General features: G+C 41.6%; 1 protein-coding gene across 1 annotated transcript in view; it reads right to left on the reverse strand.

Annotated features, from left to right (window-relative positions):
- The window catches only part of nid2a (nidogen 2a (osteonidogen)), a 72,761-nt gene that overhangs the window by 27,394 nt on the left and 24,784 nt on the right, over positions 1-20,583 (reverse strand). Inside the window, exons 3-16 of the mRNA XM_086036249.1 lie at positions 16,536-16,763; positions 15,118-15,303; positions 14,106-14,225; positions 7,180-7,281; positions 6,888-7,027; positions 4,932-5,064; positions 3,520-3,849; positions 2,426-2,534; positions 1,568-1,607; positions 1,377-1,486; positions 1,138-1,271; positions 891-1,002; positions 486-686; positions 176-406 (exon numbers count right to left, since the gene is read on the reverse strand). Of these exons, the coding sequence (XP_085892375.1) occupies positions 176-406; positions 486-686; positions 891-1,002; positions 1,138-1,271; positions 1,377-1,486; positions 1,568-1,607; positions 2,426-2,534; positions 3,520-3,849; positions 4,932-5,064; positions 6,888-7,027; positions 7,180-7,281; positions 14,106-14,225; positions 15,118-15,303; positions 16,536-16,742 (2,155 nt within the window). The 5' untranslated portion in view covers positions 16,743-16,763. The remainder of the gene's footprint in view (positions 1-175; positions 407-485; positions 687-890; positions 1,003-1,137; positions 1,272-1,376; positions 1,487-1,567; positions 1,608-2,425; positions 2,535-3,519; positions 3,850-4,931; positions 5,065-6,887; positions 7,028-7,179; positions 7,282-14,105; positions 14,226-15,117; positions 15,304-16,535; positions 16,764-20,583) is intronic.

Below are 20,583 nucleotides of genomic sequence, written 5' to 3' on the forward strand. Positions count from 1 at the left end.
CTAACACGAAACACTAACTTTAACTAGCAACGTGAGAAGCGGCCGCCCTGATTTTTCCGCGCACACCCATTAGCCCCATTCTGGCTCCGCCCCTGATGCAACCAACTCAAAAGACCAAAAATCTGAATACAGCGAATGCTCTATCACACAATTCGACCTTTTTATGTCCACTAACCTCCGACCGGGCTGATTTTGTTGGTGATGGCGTATCTCAAGATGCGCTCCTCCTTCACGTACATCACAAACACTCTCTCCATGGTGATCTGCAGGGTCTCCACAGGCGTAGCCCGGTTGTCGTGTCGACAGTCGCGGTAGGTGATGTTCTGTTTTAGCTGGAACGAGAAGGATTCGGATCCTCGATCCGGTGAGGCGACGGTATACTCCCTCACGGAGCTGGAGGTGGCAACTGGAAACGAACACAACGGGTGCTTTTAAGCGAAAGGCACACCTTAGTGCCGGGTGATTTCAGCGGTCGTCGTGGTTACCCGACGGGTAGTAATGGTATGTCTCCTTGAAAGGATCCATGATCACTTCAGCGGCAGGTGGTAGGAAAGGCACACTGCCGCTGAGCACGGTGTCCACGGTGAAGTGGTTGTTCTCGTCGAGGCCCCGTCCCGTCTGACTGATTGACAGCCGCTGGTTGCCAGGGTAAAAGACGAGTTCGGCCCGACGAGTGAACTCGGCCCCTGGCGAACAACAAATATGTTAAATAGTAGTTTCATATCGTTGTCAAACAATATGACTACCACTGACTTCAACTGAAAATTAAATCCTTTTTTTTTTTTCTGCGTTTTCACCAGCGCCCTGCCTTGGTCAAAACGATATCGCGAGTTTGTTTGTGGTGCCTTCGGAGAAAGTTCAGTGCGCCATCATGGCGAATAGTTCAATACCTGTTGTTTTGAATCCCGCTTGGCTGTTGGGCAGCTCGAGCGCAAACAGCCATCCAAACAGCTCTCCAATCGGCGCAGCCGGCATCAAGGCCCAACCCACCGGCTCAGGGATCTAACCGATCAACGTCAAGGCCAGCAGAGAACCCACGAGATGAAATGTGCATAATGCGGTAGATATAATGATTGGAATATATGATCGTTCATTGGTTTTCATGTGGTATCAAATTCATTTGGGAAGTGTTGGTACCTCACTGACGGCTGTGTAAGCCCTCCCGTCTCCCACCACAATGTAAGCGTGCAGATCGATGCCGTTCAGCTCCACGGGAGTCGAACCCACGGTTACTGTCCCGCTGAGCTTGCCACTGACGCGCTGGGGGGCCGCTGGAGACAAAAAAAAAAAAAAAACACCGAGCGCCTCGTCATGCTCACTGTTTTTTCACTGAACGAAATAGAAGACGAGCACGGTGGGCGCCGGCGGCGACGAACCCTCTGGCAGGCAGTGGCGGCCATTTCCGTAAAAGCCGGCTCGGCAGTGACAGCAGAAGCCCGTAGCGTAGTCGGAGCAAACGGCATTCTGAGAGCACTGCTGCTGGAACCTGCGACAAACACAAATCAACGACGCCGAATACGGGCGGAGAATATCCCATAATGATATAGGATTCAAAACAAAAACATACCTCGCGCATGTTTCCTTATTCTCAGTGGTGTAGTGAATAACTGCGAAACAGAAGAGAAAAAAAAATGAAGATTTTGTCGCCCTACTGTGTGTCAAGCAATAAAAAGCGCAACAAGTGCTTGAGTTTATGGTAAATTCACATTATACTGTCGACAGAAAGGAGGATGGGAGAACATTCCTGAAACACACACACACACACTCACACACACATAGGCATGCATGCACGGATACTGTATATACAGTATGCAACACTTGGAGACAGAACAGCTGTTGCAATGCTGCGTCCTTTACAATGACCCTCATCTCACAGGCATGTTAAACGCTTCAATACTTGTTTGAGGAAACTTCGGATACAGTTTCACTCCGACAATCTTGAAATGCTGCTAAAAAATAAAAAAAAAACACATTTAAAAGAGCATAAATGTCAGATACTATTCACATAATGGGGGGGGGGGGACGTGTCACTAAGGTGTATTATTGCCAAATAAAGAAGAAAGTAGGATAATGGAATGAACAAGGACTTGGGTTTTAAAGTTACAATCCAAAATGCATTTGAAGTAGCCTTCTGTCATTTCAAACTCACAAAAACGACAAATTTTGTGGGGGGTCCAATTTTACTGTGAACAGATTCTAATTTATGGCAAGAGACATTAAAACACACACACACACACGCGCGCACAGTCCAAGTAGTGCAAACACTTACACACACGCACACACTTGGTAGTTGCACAACAGCCATATTGTAGTGCAGCTGCTGAGGGTGAGGTATCGTTCCCCTCCACTTCCTGTCAGCCATTCTCCGTTCATACATTTATGACTAAGTACGCCGTAAATATACATTTCTGCGAATGTGTCTTACCTCCTGTGTCAAAGTCAACATCTTCCTCCACGCTGACCACATGACCTCCAGGGGACAGGGGTGGCTCATTTCTGTGAGGGGGATACAAATCTCCCACCTCCACGGGAGTCTATAGGAGGAGAAACATTATGGAGCCGGCATTTTATGAAAGGTAATGTGAGTGAGGGCCAATGTCATGTATCCAGCGGAAGTCAACCCAAACATATTTTTTTCAAGAATATGTTCCCAGCAGGCGAACTAGTTGAAACACGGCATTCTGATTCATTTTCCGTTTGTTGAATATAAGTTAGCAAAATGCACTCGTTTTTAGCCATCTCTGGGGGCGGCCATTTTGTCTTCAGTCGACTGAAAATGACGTCACAACTGCTCACAACGACCAATCGCGGCTGACCTGTTTTCTGAATCTGAGCCGTGATTGGTCGTTGTGAGCAGTTGTGATGTCATTTTCAGTCGACAGAAGACAAAATGGCCGCCCCCGGAGATGGCTAAAATCTGGTGGGTTAACACTTGTTACACAAAGGCAATATTTATCAAAATACGCCCAGGGAATGACGCATATGCAGGTTCATGCCCACATTTTCACCCAGAGATGTATCACTAACTTTTGCTGCCAGCTTTTTAGATTAGGTTTCATGACACTTTTCTACAATGTCAAGTAGCTACTAGCTTGTACTTTGTATAATAGTGGAAATTTACCGAGTCTTTACAATAGCTAAACACACAGCCATTAATGTGTAAAGCGCTACCAACAAAAGTGAGTACACCCCTAAATGAAACCGTCCAAACTGGGCCCAATTAGGCCCCTCCCTCCTTCCATGAACAGACAAACGACAAAAATGTAAGGGCTGCACTCACTTTTGTAAGATACTGTATACAATGAGATGTTGATGAATTATGACATACCCCAAAGGTATAAAACACTGAAGGATGAGTGCAAATTGAGAGGTGTGGCTGAATGCAGTGTATAGTACATACTGTAATGAACATATGTTCTATTTTAATTCCCCAGCAACAAACCATTCCGTTAAAATTTGAGGTTTTTGACCAACACGGGCAACATAAATCTCTCTAATATTGGTTATTGCAGGTTTTACATGTGGTTGCTGCTCCTGGGACCACTGAGCACCTCCGTCGGGGATGGCCTCTCGCAGGGGGGGCGGCGCATACTGCCTCCCCACCACCTCTGAACCGCGCCTGGGTTCAGAGGTCAGAGGTAGATCTTCGCCGCCATGCGACACCTCGGACCTCGCTGACGACGGAAGGTCAGAACTTCCCGGCTGGGGAGATTCACCGGCGACCACTGGCTGGAATTCCAGATCTTCACCTGTCAGAGGGAAATCACTGTCCTCCTCTCGACGAACAGGGTCAAAGCTGCTGTTGTCGGTGTACTCTTCAAAGTCATTGTACTCGGGAGTAGTGGCGCCCTGGGGGGGTAACAACCACCGAGAAATCACGACTTGCAGAGGCATCAAGCATGATATGCAGTATGATGTATAATTTAAAGACCCTGTAAAGTGACTTCACAGAATTGCGTCTGTACAGAATATAAACACTGTATTTATGTATGTGTTGGGAGTCCGTCCCTCCAACAAAAGATGATTAGTTAGGGTATCTCGATTTCATGTGGAGCGATACGATTCAAGGACGGTTCGACTTTAAAGCGGGGACGATGCCATTTGGTTCAATTCAGTGGGATGGCGATTCGATTCGATACGGTGCGGATCCGTTTGAGATTGTGTGATACAATGAGTTTCCAGCTGAAAGTAGACAATCGTTATACAAAATGAGTTCACTTTTCAGGACTGTAAACGCAGCATTTCCTTCAAAGAAGATTTATCAGATGAAGAAGAACTGTATTAGTAGCTTTTGTCATGTTTATTAACAGGTAACAACTTGTAAAAGTTCCCCAGAGCCCAAACTATTCAAGTTATTTCAATGTTAAAAAACAAGAAATCATTAGCAACATCAAACCGATTTATAACTTTTTGATTGTTTTTTTGACTGGTTCGAGCTATATCGAAACCGAGTCATTAATTCGTGTACCGATGCGCTCACATATTTTAAATGAAAAATTATTTTCCGATTCAAATCGGTTACATTCCAGCCACTGCAAGCTTTATGAGCCTTGTATTCAATATATGCTATGATGTAATATAATTATGTAAATATGTACCTATATCACATTGTACCGTTTGTTGTATACGCAAATGAAAATCAATTCCTTACCTGGATAAATAAAAGTTAAAAAACTAAAATGGACAAATGTAGGTATCACAAAATGTACGGTATTTGATTGACAGCTTACAGCGTTTAGAGCGTAAACAACGGTTTGATCGCTCTTGATTTTTGAAACCTTGTTTTATATACGGCTATGATTTTTTTTCATTCAAATTTGACAGGGTTAGAAACAAACACACTTGCCTGTGGTGTGTCAAACTTAGAAGGCAGATTTATATTCATTTCAAGAGCCTATATAAAAAAAAAAAAAGACACAGAGGGAAATTACCATATTGTGGTCATGTTCTCTTGGAAGAGGGGTAGCAAGAATACCACTAATAGATGCAGGGACAATGTTGTCAAAAGAATAGCGGTTCCCAGTGTGGAAAAGCCAAACGCCCGGAGTTCCAGTGTTCCCAACCCTTGAATGGGGAAAAAAAAACCAGTCATTTAAGCAATGCAATGAATATTTTCCTTGAACTAACACTTTATGCTTAAACCCCAATTCCGTAATAAAGACCACATCTCTTCTGTTTAAGTACACCATTGTTGGGATGGGTACAAAGCGTCAACTAGAGTTGAACATAGCAGGGCATGGCTGCAGCTAGACACACAAGAGCACACTGAGTTCTCGGGAGATAATGGTCTCCCATTTGAAAAGAAAAATAAACAAAAGTGGAAAGATGACTCAAAGCCATCCGTGTGGTTGTCAACAACTGGAGCCTATTAGCACACAATTTTACGAGTCCCAATATATCATCGTATCATGCTTAAATAACAACAATAGCCTTGCTCACTTAATGACACAGTACGGACTTGAGTATTGAGACATCTGGAAGTGAACAAAGAAGGATGACCGCCATTCTGTGGGACTTTTTTTTTTGTGGATTCATCATGAACAGCATTTGTGAGTGTCACAGATGTGCTGATGTTGGCTCACAATCTCTGTTCTAGGTCATCGCAAAGATGTTTCATGGATTTCAAGTCAAAGCTCAGGGCAGATTCCTCCACGCCAAACTCATCCAAGTATACCTTAAAAGGGAAGTCAACCCAAACATATTTTTTTCAAGAATATGCAGGCCCACTAGTTGAAGCATTCTTATTAATATTGCGTTTGTGGAATATGAGTTAAGCAGCAAATTCACCCTTTTTTAGCCATCTGAAGGGGCGGCCATTTTGTCACTTCTTTCGACTGATAATGACATCACAGTTGCTCAGGGATCACCTGTTTTCTGAAGCTGAGCCATGATTGGTCGTCAGCAGAGCCCTGAACGACTGTGATGTCATTTTCAGTCGACAGAAGTGACAAAATGGCCGCCCCCTGATACGGCCAAAAACGTGTTTAAATGAGGCTTTCTGATAAATATTGCGTTTGTGGAATAAGAGTTAATCAACTCGTTTTTAGCCATCTTTGGGGGCGGCCATTTTGTCACTTCTGTCGACTGAAAATGACATCACAACTACTCAGGGTTCAGGTAACGACCAATCACGGCTCAGCTTCAGGAAACAAGTCAGCCGTGATTGGTCGTTACCTGAGCCATGAGCAGTTGTGATGTCATTTTCAGTCGACAGAAGTGACAAAATGGCCGCCCCCTGATACGGCCAAAAACGTGTTTAAACGAGGCATTCTTATAGATATTGCGTTTGTGAAATAAGAGTTAATCAACTCGTTTTTAGCCATCTTTGGGTGTGTCCATTTTGTCACTTCTGTCGACTGAAAATGACATCACAACTACTCAGGGTTCAGGTAACGACCAATCACGGCTCAGCTTCAGGAAACAGGTCAGCCGTGATTGGTCGTTACCTGAGCCATGAGCAGCTGTGATGTCATTTTCAGTCGACAGAAGTGACAAAATGGCCGCCCCCTGAGATGGACAAAAACGGGTGGATTTTGCTGATTAACTCATACTCCACAAATGCAATATAAATCAGAATTCAGTGTTTCAACTACTGGCCCAATAATAATAATAATAATAATAAAAATAAAAATAATAATAATAATATTAATAATAATGAATCGTTTTTACATGCATACAGTCTTGAGATACAAGTGACCGTTTTTTACGGTCTACAGCATATACAGGTACACATAATTGCTTGATGGATTGGCTTTAGCAGGTTTGGTGAGTTTGCTAAATTGATCTTGAAGGCCCTTGCAGTCTTCCTGTTTGATCTGTTCTCAATATTCTATAGACACATGTATGACTGACAACAAAAGCAGTAAATGAAGGCGGAATATACTAACTGGTTGAGATGTTTGATACTCTGCTCATTGCCGCTCACACTGTAGTGAGGTCCCTCGGTTCGGGAAAAAATGAGATAGGTGATTTCTCCTCTGCTGAATCCGACTCGAGCAGCAAGCTCTATCGCCACGTTATATGACTGCTGGGAAAAGAAACAAACAATGTAAAAGTTGTCTGGGCAGGCGAGGTTGTATTTTCACTGGTGTGTGGGGGGATGCAAAACTATGATGCTCAGCATCTGCATGCGGGAGTGTTCGCCGAAAACAAGCACATCCTTGTTTCTGCTCAGTTTACCTTGGGTCTCGTCCCAAAGAAGTTCAGGCCACCCTCGGGGTAGAGGAAGAGAACATACGAGTCGGTTTCGTCGTAACCAATCACTGCCTGGAAGGTGTTGCCCTGTACGAGGGAGGAAGTCGGCTCTTCAATAAAGACCACAGTGTGATTTCAACTACTTCAATCAAGTGCATCACAAAGTAAATAAAACGATTCTGTATTTCATTTTGCGGGGTGAAATTATGGAACAGTGTCGGTGAGGGATTAAAACAATGCACAAACATAAATCAATTTAAAATAAAATATAAATGTCATATATTCGTGGAATATAAAGGTAATGGGAGTGGGAGATACTCACCAGGTGTATAAGAGAATTGTTGATTTGTATTTAGATGTGTTTTGCTGTTGTTGACTGATGGGTTTTGGACCTTGTCTATGTGTATTTTTTTTTTTTTTTTTTTAATGATGTACCTGATAAGTATTAATTTATATGTGGTTCATTATTATTATTACTATTATTATAACTATTATTATCTTCAGTATCATTTTGCCGTAGATGATGAATAGAGGTGTAAATTAACAAAAAATGGAGAAGGGGTGCGTTTGCGGAAGGGGTCGAGACTTCCTCCCACTCCCTTTTGAGCATGGAAGACTTTTGTTAGGCGTGTGCTTTGGCAAGTTGTGATCGTTGTTGTTATTTCTATTTGTCATATTTCATTTTCATTGTTATTGTAATTATTGTTTATGTTGCAGGTTCAAATAAATCCTTCATTCATTCATTCAAATCACGTTATTTCTCCAGCGCTTCTCACAGGGAGGACTCACAGCCCAATAAAGCTCTCATTAAAAGAGATGCTAATACGCGGCAAGCAAATCACGTTTCCTAATAGCAAAAAGAAAAGAATTGGGGGAGGGCCGAGTAAGAACTTACATTGTGCACCTGTCTACGAACAGAATTAGTTCATTCTATTAACTGAAAGCACTTCATTTGAAATGCACTTTTCGTTCTTTTCCCTGCATTAAAAGGAACTATTGTTAAGACCGTTCCACAGCGCATGCGAGAAGAGGTGTCTACATTTGACGGAGGACTGTTAGTGATTATCATCTGCACACAAAGCACACACGATTCCCAAGCGACCGACGAGCACAGCTGTCTTCCTGTGTGTGCGGACATCTTTCATGGTGATGTTCAAGACGTGGGAGCAGGACTCACACAATGTCTCTTCACCTACACCCAAGGAAAGTATACGTGTGCGTTGCTTCTAAATGTTTACCAGCACATCTTTAAACCATCTTCCTTGCAGCCTGCGGGCTTGTTTTAATTAGTGAGTCTGGTCTGGGAGGTTGCGTGGTGTCTGTATAAAATCTGCTTTTGCTTTGTCTTTAATACAGGGACACTCATGTTGTAATGTTGAAGAGGGAAACGCACTGTGGATATTGGGGGGGGGGGGGGGGGGGGGGAATGTCGACACATCACTGTTCAAATGCCAGGCTTTTGTGATACAAAAAAAATCTGAACAAGATGATGACATTTCGTCAACGTTTTCCTTCATAAATGTGACGACTAAGTACGACTCATTTTGGAGGAAAAAAAAAAAAAAGAAATCTTATCAAGGTAAAAATGAACGGAAACACCCTATCATAGCTGGGAGATGTTTAGAACGAACCGATCACTTTCAAACTCATGTTAAATGGGCATCAACACACACCTGCCACCATTTAAAGTGCCTCTGATTAACCCCAAATAAATGTCTGCCGTTCTAGTAGGCTTTTGCTGACATTGTTTTCTTTTGAGCACACGCCAGAAGTTTTTGTGCTAACACTGATTGCTATTTAAAACACTTTGAAATTCCCTCCTTAATTAAAGCGCCCGTTCCTGTGGACAAACAACAGCCCGAAAGCACGATTTTAATAGGGGTGTGTAGACTTTTTTTTTTTTTTTTAATCCACTTATAACAATTAAGGGATACAAAGGTTACTAGATGATACTGTCAGTAGAGACACATATGTAGGTAGCTAGATAGAGAGAAAAGAATAGTGGCAGTACATGTCATTTGATTCAATTGAACACAAACTTCCACAGCCGCCCCGAAGCCAATTTGGGCTGGGTGTCCCTTTGTGTGTACGGGGGGGGTTCACACACAGGGGAAAGACAACTAATTGCAGCACACAGACACCCCCCACAAAAAGACCACAGTAGTTGTGTGGGTGTAGACGGTACACACACACAAACACTTATACCCACACACGCACTCACAAGTTTCACATACAGACTACAAAGTCACACAGACCTGCAAAAACAACACAAAACATATTACGCATACAAGGCCAGTGTACTTAAATAGATTTTTTTTTTTTTTTAGTCATAGTAGTTATGGGCCATATCAAACGCTTTTTATCGTATGCAGCAAGTCGCTAAATAATGGACAGCAAAGGGCCCGCGGGCTGAACTTGTGGACACCCCTGATTTGGATGGATCAACTATTTCGAAAAACGTCTACTTTGAGATGTTTTCAATTTGTATTTTATTTTTTCTTGGGGGGCTTCAACATCAAACAAACAAATGAGCCAAAATAACAATTGGCATCTGTTGTCATTTAAAACAGTATTGCATCAAGCGCCCCTTTAGCAAGCAAGTTTACGCAGTTACTCAACTGATATCCCATGACCGAACATTGACCTATAGACAATTACTTGGGACCAAGAACTCAATCACGAATACTGCCTTGCTTCTACTACATAATATGTACATAATATGTGCTGTACATATAGCAGGTATAATATACAGTACCTGTGTGTACCTTGTTGAATACAGTTAGGACACTTAAGTTCGTTGTAACATTGCCAAGCACAAAAGTGTTTAACTACACTATCTGCCCTATGAGTTTGAGACCTCACCATTTCATCAAAACAGAATCGAATATTTTCCGTAGAACTTCAAATTCATTGTTTTATGTAAGTGTTATGCTGTTAAAAATGCATGTGGATCAAGCGACCACACTTTAAAAAAAATATATATATATAAATAAACGGGCGATGTACATGCAAACAGAAAAATATGTGCGTGTTACGGGTGTCAATATTAATCCATGAATCGACACAATCATCGATTAATCGACAACTACAGTGTTTTAATAATTGCGTGATCGTTCCGGGCCATTGATAAACTGACTCCTCTGATTTCAGCCCGTCAGCAGTAATTACTTTCTGATTAGTCCTTCATGACTACTATTATCTTTTGTGTTGACACAAAATAAGACATTTGCAGACATCTGCTTTTACTTTGGAAAACAATCACCAAACCACACTAACTAATAAGGTTGGCGATTACAACATTATTCCCTCTTGTGTGATATTGCTTAATTGCGGTTTAGTTTTTTTTTTTTTTTTTTTTTTAAATCACAAAAACACTAAATAAACAATATCTGTTTAATAGACAGTAATAGGGAAAAATAGTTTCGTAAGACACTTCAATGCACAATAAAATGTGAACCTATTATTCAAGCAATGGATGAAATAATCCATAGAATAATTGATTGTAAAAATATTCGATAATTAATGAGCGCATGATGAGTATTCCCTCATCACCTGACAAACATTGTGTGAGAGAGGAATCGCATATGTTCAGTCTGCTTTGAGACAGGAAGAACGCCCGTGTCGATCAAGTGGGCCCCGAGAAACAACAAATACAACTAGGAGGGATAATAGTTCCTATTGTTTTACACAGGCGGGGAAAAAATGAAAGGATAAATAAACGTCGAAAAGAGGCAATAGTGCATCGTAGTGGCCATCTGATATCTACTGAAGGACACAAAGCTTTGAGGGTTGAAAAAAGCCACAGGAAAAACAATCACATGGAAAACAAGAAAACAAGAGTGGCATACAGCAATATTATTTGAGGGTTAGGGTTAAGGTTAGAGTTGCTGCAATTTGCTTTAGGTCAGTGGCAGAGCGTCGGTATCAGCACAGAGGGGGCGGAGCATTCTCCATGGGTCCCTTATGAAAGTCACTATACCACCAAACAACTTCAAGATAATGGACACCGCATCCTACCCTACCCAGCAAACAGCACAAATGCTCACTCTTATTCAGCCAAACAAGCCTATATGCCCCAGAAAGCAGAATTTTTCATTTGGACCTAAACCTAAAGTCTCCGCATACTTCTCCGTCGCGACAAATCGTCAAAGTCCACTTAAAACTTCTAGTCGACTATAAAGTGGTAAACTAATCAAAATATTTACACTCACTAGTGTACCGGCGAAGCATGGTCTGCCGCATGGGATTGTGGGATATATTACTATTTTTAGCACAAAGGTCGTTCTACTCTATAATCTGGTCCAGCCTTCCCAAAAAAGCCAGGCCAAAAATGTTATACTGTGTTTGTTAATAAGGAAAATAGCACTTCATGTTATTGTACTTTATAAAAGCATGCACGAATAACATAATAAAATAAAATGTCAAGAATGTAACCGTTTTGTCACATTTTTTTCTTCTATTCAAAGGACGTTATGTTGCTCCTTCCCTTCAGGTATGTGCGCCTTAGCCACCTGGGGGCAGTATAATATAGACACACGTATACGTCAAAACTCCTCAGCAGTAATATGAGTAATTCTTCGCAGAGGATAAGGAATATAAGCATGTGAGCATTGTTTAATTGTCTGTCTACATATATTACCCCGCCGTTTGTGTTCAAATAGCCGTTGCTGAAAGGGTTACGACATCGTGACATAGATGCCGTTCATGACCCCTTTCCCCCGAACAAGCATCACCTCCAAGATACATCCTGAGGGGCACACAGGACTCCGCTTAATCAGTTCACACACCCTCAACACTCCACCCCCCACTGAACTCCACCCAGCACCTCCGGCTAATCTCTTCAAAGCAAGATGCTATCTGTCCAGAGACCCCCAGACTGCTGTGATGGGCAAGGCCGCTTAACCCCCCCGCCCCCTAAACTCCCTTTTTACACATTCAACAATTTAATACATTCACATGCTCTCATCCGTATTGCCACAAAGTCAATCGACTCCAAGGCAACTGCCACTGACGTGCGTAGCATTTCATATTTGCACGTTTGGCGTTTTGTTTCGTCGGGTCGGGGGAGGAGTTGGGCTGACGAGTGAGATAAAACGGCCTGTGAAACACAAGCAAAGACAAACACAGATGAGAAGGCGAGACACGGGGCGATCCCCTGTGGTTTTACTCCAACCACTCCCTCCATCATCCATTCATCTATCCATCCTATGTGCCCGGAATATAAAGATAGCACAGCACGGACGTGCTTTTATTCAGACATGGCAAAAAGTACTCACCATATATACTTAAGTAGAATTAATACATGTCTTAAAAAAAAAAAAACGGATAGAAATAGAATCCCCAATCCAGCTTCTGTACTTAAGTCAAATTTAAAAAGTAATGACTCTGAAAAGTACTTGAGCACAAGAGTAAAAAGTTCAAATGAATTTGTATTGTCACTTACATACAATTCCGACCCCAAGATCTCAATCAATCAAGACGCCAAAAGCGGATGGATGGCTTTTTTTTCGGTTTTTGTTTTTTGTTTTTACATTGTATTATTGAAACAGGTAACAAGTCTAATTGACAAAGTAAGACCAGAAAGTACAGGTACTTGTTGTCAAACATGGTTGAGCAAAAGTGAAATGCCGTCAGAAAAAAATACTGAAGTATTGATAAAAACCTATTTAAAGCAGAAGTCAACCCAAAAATATTTTTTTCCAGAATATGTTCTATGCAGGCCCACTAGTTGAAATACGGCATTCTGATTAATATTGCCTTTGTGCCATATAAATTAAGCAGCAAAATGCACTCGTTTTTAGCCATCTCCGGGGGCGGCCATTTTGTCACTTCTGTCGACTGAAAATGACATCACAACTGCTGATAACGACCAGTCACGGCTGACCTGTTTTCTGAATCCGAGCCGTGATTGGTCGTTGTGAGCAGTTGTGATGTCATTTTCAGTCGACAGAAGTGACAAAATGGCCGCCCCCGGATATGGCTAAAAACGAGTGCATTTTGCTGCTTAACTTATATGCCACAAACGCAAAATCAATCAGCATGCCATTTGTGTACCAGTGTACACAAGGTAGCTGTTTTCAACCGTACAAAGTCATCAGGAAATGAATACTCAAGTAAAGTACAGTAGTGAAATATTTGTACTTTGTGACTTCCCACCGCTGACTAAACCTCTAGCAAGCCGCATGGCCAAGTGTTTACTGAACAAGTACACTGAGCAGTGATATATTCTTGCGCAAAGGTTCTATTTATTATTCTTTTCTTTTCTTTTTTTTTGCTTTTATGACATTTTGACTTCCACTAGAGCTTGTTTCTTGGAGTGGATGGAGTCTCGGCTTTGTGGCCTCCCAAGATATTAGTTTAATGTACTGCAGGTTGGCTTAACATGCAAAAATGTGACATTTGACTCTATCAAAAACTCTGAAAAAAGCAGATCCCTGGCAGAGGCAACCAATCTCAATTTAGATCATTTTAGTTGCATACCTCCTGCGTGTGCATTCAGGCATTTCTTTTTCTGGACGCATATTTAAAATAACCTCAGCTGTAGCTATTCCGCAGATTTGATTAAAAAGGTCAATAATTTGTGTAGTAATCCACCGGTGATCGGGAAAACAAAACAAACAAAAAAAAGGAGGACGAAAGACAGCTGCCACCAACAGAGTTTGGGATTGGGATAGTTTATGTCTACCTGTGTGTAAATTGAAAGGGAGCGAAGGGGAGGACATTTCGATGAACCTTAACGATGACTTCTGACCTCTTGAGAAGGTTAAGAGGTAGATTAGAAGATGAAGAAGAAGAAGGAGTACAAATGAAGTTCCCAACCCTGCCCCCGAGGCTGAATGCATGAAACCTCCAAAAATTTAGGCTAACTGCGTGTTGTGCTTGTGCGGTCAGGTCCTCCGTATCCGTCTTACCTTGTTCGAGGCCCCCCCACTGGTTCGAGTGGGCTCCTCATACGCGGCCACATTCTCCCATGTTGCCACCACAGCGTAGGTGGGTGTGAATTTGGCGTCCGGGAAGCTTTGGTGAACTTCCTGGGTTGGCGGGTGAACACACACGCATGCAGATGATGGGGGAAGAGAAAAGAAGAAGTCAATTGCCAAGTATTTTACTCATATACAATGTACACAGCCAAAAACAGTAACGGACAACATTCCAAATCTTTTTCGGATTAAGGAAAGGAATTCCGATTTGCGGGCTGTACACAACTTTACAATATCAAACAAACGCAAAACCATAAATAGTTGTCAATTTGTGGTTTGAAAGTGTGGAAAAGTATGTGCGAGGAATTGAAGCAGTGTCCGAACCAGGAACCAGGTGAAAAGAATGTATAAAATATGTATGTATACACTATATACATTTGTGTGTGGAGTCGATATAAAAAAGTCTACACGCCCCTGTTCGAATGCCAGGTTTTTGTGATTTGAAAAAAAATAAATAAGACTCAGACAAAGCATTTCGAAACTTTCAAACTTGTGTTAACTCATTCACTGGCAGACATTTTCAGCCCCTCTTTTACCCTAACAAAAAAATTGCAAAAAAATACAAATAAATTCCTGGGATTGAATGGCTGGACTGTGAAAAGACGAATAAATACGTCAATGGCAGTGAATGAGCTAAATACCTGTCAGCATTTAAAGCACCTCTGATTAACCCTCAGTAAAGTTCAGCTTTTCTTGTAGGCTTTTCCTAAAATGTTTTTCTTCCTCACAGGAGCCTGAAGGTTTTTTGCGCCAACACTGACCGCTACTGCCTGGTGCTTTGTATACATACGTATTTTGCCCTGCATATTCGAAATAAAATGTTCAATCGGGCAATCGAAAAACGTCTTGTCCTCTTACTCAGCGTGCTAAAAGTGTCTGCCTGACAGCAATTTGCCTTCAAAGTGGTAACAACCCTTTTGCTCTTTTGCTTGAGTCAACACACCTGGGCCACTCTGTTGAGCACACTGGGCGTCTCGGTCACCCTGTAGTAAATCTGCCCTCGTCCTCCACCGGTGTCCATATCAGCCAGAAACGGCGCCACCGCCGGGAAGTCCGTGGGGAAGCCGTCGTCCACGTACTCCGTCTCCATCGGCAAGTCCTGAGCTGAGATGATCCCGTTGGTGGACACCTGGGCAACGTCACCAGGAGATAATCGTTGCGGTGTTATTTTGGAACAGCGGAAACATGAGCGCAAGCCTTCAAGTAGACCTGAGTCCTTTTTCAATGCACCACCAACATCAGCCACTTCGCAGGCCGTTAATGTGCTGCTGACATGTACGGCGGATCTAGAAAGTCTACACACCCCTGGTCAAATGCCCGTTTTTTTTTTTGGGGCGATATAAAAAGGAATACCGACGTCACTTTTTTCAACATAAAGCAAGCTGTGACTTGTACAACTCAATTGAATGTTGACAAAATGTTTTGGGGGACAACTGAGATAATGCGGTTGCACAAGTGTGCACACCCTCTTACAAATGGGGGTGTGGCCGTGTTCAGAATTAAACAATCACATTTAAATCGACGTTAACAAAGACACACACTCGCCACCAATTACATCGCCTCTGATTACCTCCAAATAAAATTCCAGTGTTCTAGTAGGCTTTTCCTGACAATATTTCTCCCTTTCTCGCAGATGCTAGAAGGTTTTGGATGAATGCTGACTGCTATTTTGAACTGTTCACAATTCCCTCCACCAAGTTACAGCAAAACACATCTTTGCAGATGTGGGGAATTTTAGTACCAAGTTTGAATAATGTGGTGGACGTTTTACATCCATTGAAAGACGGAAGGAGCGTGGTATATTTATCCAAGCACTATACCTCGGTTAATAGTTTACTCAGCGGTTTTATAAAGATTCACTGCATTTGTATTGCTGGTTTACTTTCTATATTAGGAGCATACCAAACATTTAATCCACAACACAATTATGAACTAAAAATTGTTCCATGTGGTCCAATCAGGATCCCATTTAGCCTCTCCAGTGTTAACTATGTTTTACTAGGACCACCAGGAGTTTGTATAACTCACAAACCTGACTCCAAACAGATGAAGCAGCTGTCATTAAAAAATAGAAATACAAAAATAAAATAAAAAAATGAGCATAAACCTAGCGAGAATAATTCGTGATGTGTTGACGACGATTCTGCCCCCTTTGCTCGTCACTAAATGGAAGGGCTCAAGTCCTGGCCTCGTTGAAACCGCCGCATGTAAATAAAGAAAAATAATTACATGCTATTTGAGAAAAAAAGACATGTTCACTTTTCCATGTGAGAGCACTTGAATGCATGTGGCAAAAGTGTGTGTGTGGGGCGGGGGGGGGGGGGGGGCAAATAAAAGTAAAGGCATGCAAAATGTACTTACATAAAGCTGATAGAAGGGGGTGTCGTAGAAGTAGAAGGGTTTAGGCAGAGATAAGACTTTGGAGGTTTCATCGTCTCCTTCTTCCAAAAGTGAATCTCCACTTAACGTGCCATAGGGGAACATTTGGGCCCTCTGGATGGCTGCAACCACACACATGCTGCAGCACAGGCCCAGAAGGTAGACGCTCACCATTTGCCCTCTTTCCATTGCAGAGGGCCGAAGTAGAAGCTGCGACAAGGAGACAGCTGGACTCACAGAGAGCAAAAGAAAGAGGAAGGACTCCTCAACTCCACTCAGCAGAGGCGCTAATACCCCGGGAGAGGGAGGGAGGAGTTAAGGGGATGCTGGTGGGGCATTGGGGGGGGGGGGGGGTGGATGTGGGTGGCGACAGCGGCGGAGGCAACATCTGTCTCGAATTAAGACAAAACAAATAGAGCATTTTTATTCCGGATCTGTTTCACAACAACGTGAAAAACGTGAATTAGTTTCGCACACTTGGACGCGATCACCACCACGGTACGAATCAAATATTTCTCCATATTCCTTTTTTCTCCAGGAGTGCTTGTATTCTCTTCACACGAATAAAGGTCCCAAGGTATAAATGTTAATATGTAATATTTACGAGCACATTTGAAATGCATATATTGAGAAAGCGCAAGAGCAATGGATAAACACAAAGACATTGTACAAACAGTGAACCGATCCCCCTTTGTGTTTACGGTACACAAATCTCATTTGTTCCAAACTAACAAACTTATAGGCAATAGGGTTATTTATTTATTTTTTTAAATTGTTTGTTTTGGGGGTGGGGGGTGCTTCTGGGCGGGGGGGGCCTTAACTGTAATTACGAAAACCTAAAAGTACCTTTTCAGTACAGAGGTACCTTGAGATCAGGTTTAATTTAATTTCAAATCATCTTTACCCATTTAAATGAATAGAAATGCTATTAATCCGTTCCAGTGATGCAGACAAACAAATAGTTTGACTCAACTGCTGCAAGTAACTCACTAATCCGCAGTAGTATTTGTTGTTTCTCTCAGAAGGTAAAGTGTATATGTCAGTGAGTATTGGTGTATTGTCTGTCTACATGTGTTGCTGCACCCATTTGTGTTGAAATATGCATTGCTATATGTCATACGTTGTTGTGTTATAATTTCACCACAATGATGCCCACCTATGGTGTTTCTCATTATGTGTTAGCATTTAGATGGCTGGTGGACTTTAAAACAAAGTTTATTTGACAGTAAACTTCAACTGGTTATGGCAATAAACATCTTCGCAGCCATTTTTAAAGAGTTCTGCCTAACTGCTGCTTGGTGTGACGTGAGCTGAGTTGAGTTCACTGCGAGCACATAATCACGCTTGTAAGTCAAAGATAAAAAAAAAATGTAGTCGAATGACGGCTCATATCTTGAAAAATTCCTGAATCGGGTCACTTGTACTCAAGGCACCACTGCATTCATGTAATTTAATTTAAAGTCCATCAAAGCACCAGCGAGCAGCTGAGTGGACAAGTGGTTTGCATGTCAGCATCACAGTTCTGTGGTTTGAAGGTTCTGGCTCCAGCCTTAGTGTGTGGAGTTTGCTTGTTCTCTCCATGCTTACATGATATTTCGTCGCCTCCTCCACATTCCAAAAACATGCTCGTTAGGTTCATTGAAGACTCTAAATCAGTTTTTCTCAACTGTCGTCACCACGGGACCTGCATTTTACTCACAGTGCAAAGTCGCAGCACACTCTTAAAAGTTAAAAACTATAAAGAACATTTATTGTTTAAAAATAGCTTCTGAAAAGACACGTACAGTGTAATGTCTTCTTAAATTAAACGCCGTTTCAAAAACATATAAGCCGTTGATGTCTATGATTTTTTTTTTCAAGTGGCAAGAGCGTGACAGAGGAACCGAGTCTGTGAATATTGTGAAAATACGCACGTAAGTGACACCCCCTCCCCTAAAAAAAAAATGTTTATAATGGCCATAGCTTGCACGAGGTGGCAGCAAGGCACTACATTGAGACCGTCCACTCAATGCAATTCTGACAGACCTGGCGTAGGGTGCCATCTGGCGTCTGTAATAGCACATTACAATTTTTTTATGGTATGAATTGTGTCTACAAAAGTATATTTAATATTATAATAAGCCTACGTGGTAATATATGTTTAAACATCAAAACTGCGCTTGAACATAGGAAAATAAATAAATAAATAAATAAATAAATAAATAAATTGGACATACGCTTAATTTAAAAAAATGTACGTACTTTTAGGTTTAAAGGTTTAAAATAATCAATTCTTAAAGAAAAATGCGAATGTTTTGAATTTAAACGTTAAATACAATTAAATTGGATGTTGACAGTGATTCTTTATCATACCACTAGAGGGAGCCCACATACCGCTAGTGCAATCATTCTCAACCCTTTCACGCCAGAAACCTCTTAAAAAAATATCAAGTGCACCAAGTACCACCATTAAGGACTAAGATTAAAATACAGTACCGTAGTAGGTTAAATGTTTTCATGAAAATAATATTATTGCAAGTTACTGTAACATTATGCACAATTTGAATATTTTCCCCAACCCCAAATATTGGAGAATTGTTCTGACAAAAAGTTGAATGCAAATGAACTGCACTTGGCCAGTAGCATAATTATTTTACATACCACTACAGTGAGCTGGATTACCACATAGTATTAATTCTGTTTTGTACTGAACTGTAAATTCTAGTTAGTTTAAAACGGAGTAATTGCATTTGATTAAGTTATATATTATTTTCCCACAGTAAAACTACACTGCAGTAACTTCAATAAATAATTTCACCACTATACTAGAGGTGGCAAAAGTACTCACACAGCAGAAGTGCAGATATTTCTGTAAAACAACAACAACAACAGCAACAACACAAAAAAACTGAAACAAACAAATAAAAATAGTCTGGCAAAAGTAACACTGGTTAAACTCCTTTACTAAAAGTTAAAAAGTCTATAACTCGAAATGTATGTAAAAGGTAGAAAGTGCGTAGAGTTACGCGCAAACCCCTGAAAATTGTACTTCAATACAAAAGTGTTTGTACTTTGTTACTTTGCACCACTGCACTGTGCAATGCAAATGTTCTATCCTGTAATTAATGATTATGACTGCACTAAATATGTGATGCTGCTGACCTCAGCTTGCATTTGCGGAAACGGATACCCACCAAAAAATCCAATAAACTCATCAATGATTCAGACGGGGGCCATTAGTGTGCAAGCGGAAACAAATGCATATGTGATACATTTCTGTCACCATTGGGACGCCACTTGCAGTCATTTCTGGGAAATTCACTGCCACCATAGCCTTGACTAAAAGTTCACTTTCCTCCCTTAGGAATCACCGAAGCCTGTGAGTGTGTGTATGTGGGTGTGGGGGGGGGATGTGTGTGCTGTTGTGTCTATTTAGGTGTCCCTTGTCAGCGCTTTTAGCACCTGCCAAGCTTTCACCACAACAAAAAGCTGTTTACAAGCAGGGGATTCGCAGATTCAAGCCTTAATCAATAAGTGGATAACGTACACAAAAAGTAAAGGGCACTGCACTCTTGTGTTAGATTCACATGGATCAGTGCAGACTCAAAGGTGGATCAAATGGAAATGGCAGCACTACGTCAATAAATTTGATTGGTGGGCAGGGAGAGGGCTATATAATAATTGCATAAAGCAGGAGTGTCAAAATCTCTTCGCCTCACAGGCCAAAAATCCCAGCTTGGTACACACCTTGGTTTTAAGTTTAGCACAGTAAAATGCAAAATGAACCGTTTATCTTTCATGTAAACAGTGACAGACTTGATGGCATTTAAAATGTGACTGCAGAATTTGACCAGAACATTTCATCATTTTAATGTCTGTTGTACGAGAAAACTATTATGCATACATATTTTGCATATCAAACAGTTTCATACACTGAAACAGCAGTTCCAAAACGCCTTGCCAGACGACAATTTTGCAGTGCTGCTCCAATGCCAAATGGCAAGGCATGGGCAATGGAATGATATATTTGCAAAACCTGCAAAGTCTAAGC

This window comes from Filicampus tigris, chromosome 1, assembly GCF_054856515.1.
Source record: "Filicampus tigris isolate MCC_2025a chromosome 1, RoL_Ftig_1.0, whole genome shotgun sequence".
In the NCBI taxonomy this organism is placed as follows: domain Eukaryota; kingdom Metazoa; phylum Chordata; class Actinopteri; order Syngnathiformes; family Syngnathidae; genus Filicampus; species Filicampus tigris.